At 57.1% G+C, this 5,108-nt stretch overlaps 1 protein-coding gene across 1 annotated transcript; it reads right to left on the bottom strand.

Moving 5' to 3' along the window:
• Window positions 1-1,088: 1,088 nt before the first annotated feature.
• On the bottom strand, window positions 1,089-2,683 carry LOC141025735 (uncharacterized). Its single transcript, XM_073501654.1, has 2 exons — window positions 1,700-2,683; window positions 1,089-1,199 (listed from the first exon to the last, which is right to left on the bottom strand). Exons 1-2 carry the CDS (start codon window positions 2,681-2,683, stop codon window positions 1,089-1,091), a joined length of 1,095 nt encoding a protein of 364 aa, XP_073357755.1.
• Between the last annotated feature and the right edge of the window lie 2,425 nt (window positions 2,684-5,108).

The following is a 5,108-nucleotide window of genomic DNA, read 5'->3' as shown; positions in this document are numbered from 1 at the left end:
AGCTTGTGCTGGCGGATTAGATTCAAGTGGAGGCAACATGTGGTGCACATCGAAAGTACTACTAGTCCAAACTAGATCAAGTTTGGATTAGTAGTATACTTTTGACATGCACCACATATTGCCTCCACTTGAACCTACTCCACCTTCATTTGACACACGGTTATGGACATAATGATATAAACCTCATAATTGGTATTGTACCAAAATTTGTATAACGGCGTATAAATACACTAAAAATGAAAAAAAAGAGTACTAGTAGCGATGGATAGTAAACACGCTACAACTAGCTAGATTAGCAGCAGCGCGGGACAGAACAAGCGATGCCGCTATGTGTCTTAGCAGTAGTGCTTGTTGCACGCGCTACTGCTAAGTAATAACTGCAGCGCCTTATTGGTAGCGCGGCTGTCCGCGCTACTAGTGGGCATTAAACCCGCGCTACTACTAGGGTTTTCCCCCTAGTAGTGGTAGCACTCGGACGAGCTGGACGTAGTGGCGTGCGGCCCGGATCTGTGGACGCCGGCGCACGCGTCCGGTAGCTCCTGGCGAGAGACGGCCTGTAGATGTAGCTGTATTGTAGTGCAGGGCCTCCTACTGCTGCGGTGGCGGCCCACAGCACGCCTAGGAGATGCTCCTCGCCAGCGGCCAGATCACCGATGGAGCAGTGTCCTGATCTCTTCGGTGATTCCCCGAGGCGGTGGCGGCGACCACTACAGCGGACGGGGGACACGGGCTTCGGGCCAGACAATGTATGTGTACATCGCCGATGCCAGTCTTCATGCGCTGTCGGGCTGGCAACTCTGTATTTGTGATCCGTGGTGCTCAGCACGTGCGGGGGCGGACTGCTCCGGCTAGTCGGGACTGCTGTTTTGCCGGCGCATGTCGCTGCACCTTGTGCCCTGCGTTACACCTTTACCGAAAAAGGCTTTCGCCCCGCTTTATATATAAAGCTAACCGCCAAGAGCACACATACACGGACTAGTTCAGAACACACACACCCAAGTCACAAAACGAGAAGTGCAAAGGTTCTGCTGAGGGCACAGCTCAACAAGCCCAAAATAAACAAAAAGGACACGGCCGAGGCAAGGCGTCTAATCCGGCTCCGGGGGTGGCGGCGACAGACGGACGGCCATCGAGCGAAGGTCGGCGATGAAGGCGGTGATGGCGTCGCGGTCCTGAGGGCAGCTAAGCGGCCGCCAAAGCTGCAAGTAACCAGACAGTTTGAAGAGAGCGTCAGTAGCCCGTCGAAGAGGAATACGCTGGATCACAAGCTTATTGCGAATCGTTCAAAGAGTCCACGCTAGAACCCCGATCTCGAGCCACCTAATGTGGCGAGAGGGGGAAGGGGAGTTTTGGAGTTCGGCGAAGAGGTCGGGGAAGTTGGTGTGACACCAATCGCCTCCCACTGCCTCCCTAAAGGAGATCCACATGAATTGAGCTGAGACACAGGAGAAGAAGATGTGATTCAAATCTTCGGGGGTACCACACAGGGGGCAGATGCCGGACCCAGGGCCATAGCGTTTGCGGACCTCCACCCCAGACGGAATCCTACCGCGGATCCATTGCCACATGAATATCCGAATTTTCAATGGCAAGCGGATGGACCAAACCGCAGGGAGGGGGGAGGAGCGGAGGAGGGGGCAATGGCCAAGTAGAGGGACTTGGTGGAGAATTGGCCCGAAGGCTCAAGACGCCACCGAACCTCGTCCGGGCCCGCATCCACCGCCGGCTCGTGGAGAGCGACGCAATCAAGCAGCTGAAGCCCCGCGGCGGCTTCCGGGGGCCCAAATGGCCTCCGGAAGGCGAGGCGCCCTAAGTCAATAAGGGCCCTCTCAACGGAGATTAAGGGGGCGACAGCAATGGAGAAGAGGTCGGGGAAACGGGCCGCAAAGGGGGAGTCTCCCGCCCACCGGTCGAACCAGAACAGCGTCGCTGTACCCGATCCAACCGCGATGGAGGTTCCGATGCGAAGGACAGGAAGCAGTTGGACAACCGATTGCCAAAACTGGGAGCCGCCGGATCTCTGACAGAAGGCGAGGGGCTGTCCGCGCAGGTACTTGTTCCGGATAATGTCAAGCCAGAGACCACGGTGTCCTTGCGAAATGTGCCAGAGCCAGCGGGTGAGGAGGGTGATGTTCATGCGTTTAGAGCACATGATACCGAGGCCTCCCTGTTCACAGGGCTTGCAGATGTCCGTCCAGCTAACCATGTGGTATTTCTGCTTATTGTTGTCACCCGCCCAGAAGAAACGAGATTGAATTTTGGCGATCTCATGGTGAAGGGTCTCATGGAGGCTGTAGAAGCTCATAAGAAACAGGAGGAGGCTAGTGAGGGAGGAATTAATGAGGATCGTCCGAGCCGCCTTTGACAGCCATCGGCCTTGCCAAGGCTCCATGCGCGTTTGTAACTTGGCGACCGTGGGGCGCAAGTCCGCGACAGTGAGCTGAGAGTCACTGATGGGGGTTCCCAAGTAAGTCGTGGGAAAGGAGCCGAGGCGGCAATTGAGGCGGTTGGCGATGTCAAGGGCTTCAGCCGGAGAGTAGCCCATAACCATCACATCACTCTTGTCGAAGTTGATCTTGAGGCCAGACATTTGTTGGAAGCAGAGAAGAAGGAACTTGAGGTTAGCGATGTCCGTGTCCGAGCCCTCGACCATGATGATGGTGTCATCGGCGTACTGGAGCATGGAGATCCCGGAGCCGCCCGCCAGATGAGGGGTAATCCCACGAATATGGCCAGCGGTTTTGGCCTTATCTAGCTAGGATGGCGGCAAGCGCGTCCACCACCATGTTGAACAGGAACGGAGAGAAAGGATCGCCTTGTCTAACCCCACAGAGGGTGGGGAAGTAAGGACCAATCTCCCCATTGATGTTCACGGCAGTGCGCCCGCAGGACACCATCTGCATCACCCGGGTGATCCAACAATCATCGAAGCCCTTCCGGAGCAAAACTTCCCGAAGGAAGGACCAACTAACAGTGTCGTAGGCCTTGTGAAATTCAATTTTCAGGAAGACCGCCTTGAGGTGTTTAGACCACACCTCATGGAGGACTTCATGGAGAACTAATACCCCATCCAGGATATACCGCCCTTTCACGAAGGCGGACTGGTTGGGGTGGGTAATGAGGTCTGCTAGCAGGGTTACCCTATTGGCGTACCCCTTTGCCAGAATCCGGAAGATCACATTGCTCACCGTGATCGGGCGAAACTGGCGAATGTCGGAGGCCCCCGACACTTTGGGAATGAGCGAGATGATCCCATAGTTGAGGCGCCCGAGGTCGATGGTCCCAACATAGAACTCGTCAAAGATGGCCATGATTTCCGGCTTAATCACATTCCAGAAGGTCTGGAAGAATTTCACCGGAAGGCCGTCCGGACCCGGGCCCGAGGAGGGATTCATGCCTCTAATAGCCGCCCAGACCTCATCCTCCGAGAATGGGGCCGTGAGAGCGGCATTCTCCGCAGCGGAGACAAGCTGGCGGCCGGACCAGCAATCGAGGGCTAGAGAATGGCCGCTCCTAGGAGAGGCGGAGAAAAGGGATCGGTAGAACCCGTCGACATGGGTCCTATGTCGCTCGGGGACTGCAGAAGGGACAGACCGTCCCAGAGGAGGGGGGTAGTGTTGCGTCTACGGCGGCCGTTTGCTATGGCCTGAAAGTAGGCCGTGTTCGCGTCGCCCTTCAGGACCCATTTCTAGGAACCCCGCAAATGCCAGTAAGCTTCCTTGTCCGTGTAGATGATGGAGAGTTGGTCTTTAAGGTCATACCGAGAGAGCCACTCATCAGGGGAGAGGCCGACCGTGTCAGCACGGAGGTCAAGTGCCTGAATGGCGGTCAGCAAGGCCTTTTTTCGCTCGCGGAGGTCGCGACCCAGGTTGGCACCCCATCCCTTCATGAACTGTCGGCCGCGTTTGGCACAGAGGTGCCAAGAGACAATAGCAGAGGGGGGCGGAGGTGAGGAAGAGTCCTGGTCTCCACCCAGCGAGCCCCAACAGCCTCCACGAATCCAGTTTGGAACAACCAGAATGTCTCAAACCGAAATCGGGGAGGGATCAGAGGACGCTCATCGGAGGAGGACAAGAGAAGAGGGACGTGGTCGGAGCCAATCCGAGTGATAGCCCGAAGAGAGGCCAGAGGGCAGCAGAGGTCCCATTCTGGGGAGACTAGGACCCGGTCCAGGACGGACTGGGTCGGGGAGGCTTGCCGATTGGTCCAGGTGAACCTGGCACCGATCCTATCTATTTCGCGAAGACTAAGATCGGCAATGCAGTCATTAAATATCTGCATACGTGCATAGTTGACATGGTCATTGCTCTTGTCTTCCGCGAATCAGAGGAGGTTAAAATCGCCTCCGACAACCACCGGCAGGGAGGCCGCAGAGACCCTTCCGGTTAAGCTCCTCGAGGAAGGACGCGGATCTACTGTGGTCAGCCGGGCCATAGACGATGATAACCTCCCATTTGAAGTTCAGGGCTCGTTCATAGAGCTCCATACTAACAAAGAACTGGCCCCGGTCCATACTCCCCATCTCGAAGGTGGCATCCTTCACACTTAGAAGGATGCCACCCGAATGGCTGGCGTTCCCACTAGAAGGGAGCCAGTGCCACGCAAAGAGGTGGGTGCTCAGCCGGTCAAGCTCTGGCAATGAGAAGTCAGAGCACATGGTTTCCTGGATCGACACTATGTCAATATGCTCATCGCGCACGTACTCGATGAGTTGGCGGCGCCGGCCGTCATGGCCGAACCCGCGGATGTTCCAGAATAAGGCACACATTAGGAAACCATTGGGGGGCTGCTTGACCCCAGGACGCGGGAGGCGCTTCGGGCGCGGAGAGCGGCAGTGCGAGAGTGGGTGCGGCCCCGAGGCTCAGCCTCCACCACTGGTGGGCGGCCAGCCGCCCTACGGGGTTGTGACGGGGTAGCCACCGGAGGAGGGCCCGAGGGGATGGAGGGAGCGAGGAGGGTCTGGCGGGCCTCCGCCAACTTCCCATCAAGGATCTCGCGAGCCTGGATGGCCGCAATCTGCACTAAGGGGGGAGCGGATTCCCCCCTGAAAACAATCACGGAGTCTGACGCAACCTTCGCAAGGTGACCTAGAGGAACCGCTTCGAGCG

The sequence above is a fragment of the Aegilops tauschii genome, chromosome 6 (assembly GCF_002575655.3).
Source record: "Aegilops tauschii subsp. strangulata cultivar AL8/78 chromosome 6, Aet v6.0, whole genome shotgun sequence".
Classification (NCBI taxonomy): Eukaryota; Viridiplantae; Streptophyta; class Magnoliopsida; order Poales; family Poaceae; genus Aegilops; species Aegilops tauschii.
Note: the sequence above shows the minus strand (reverse complement) of the source record. Positions and strands in the feature narration are given on the sequence as shown.

Excerpts from the sequence above, each read along its gene's own strand:
- LOC141025735 (XM_073501654.1), bottom strand. The coding sequence starts at position 2,683 with ATGCTCCAGTACGCCGATGACACCATCATCATGGTCGAGGGCTCGGAC. Across the intron at positions 1,200-1,699 it reads TGGATGCGGGCCCGGACGAG|CTTTGGCGGCCGCTTAGCTG; the intron begins GTTCGGTGGCGT and ends GGTTACTTGCAG.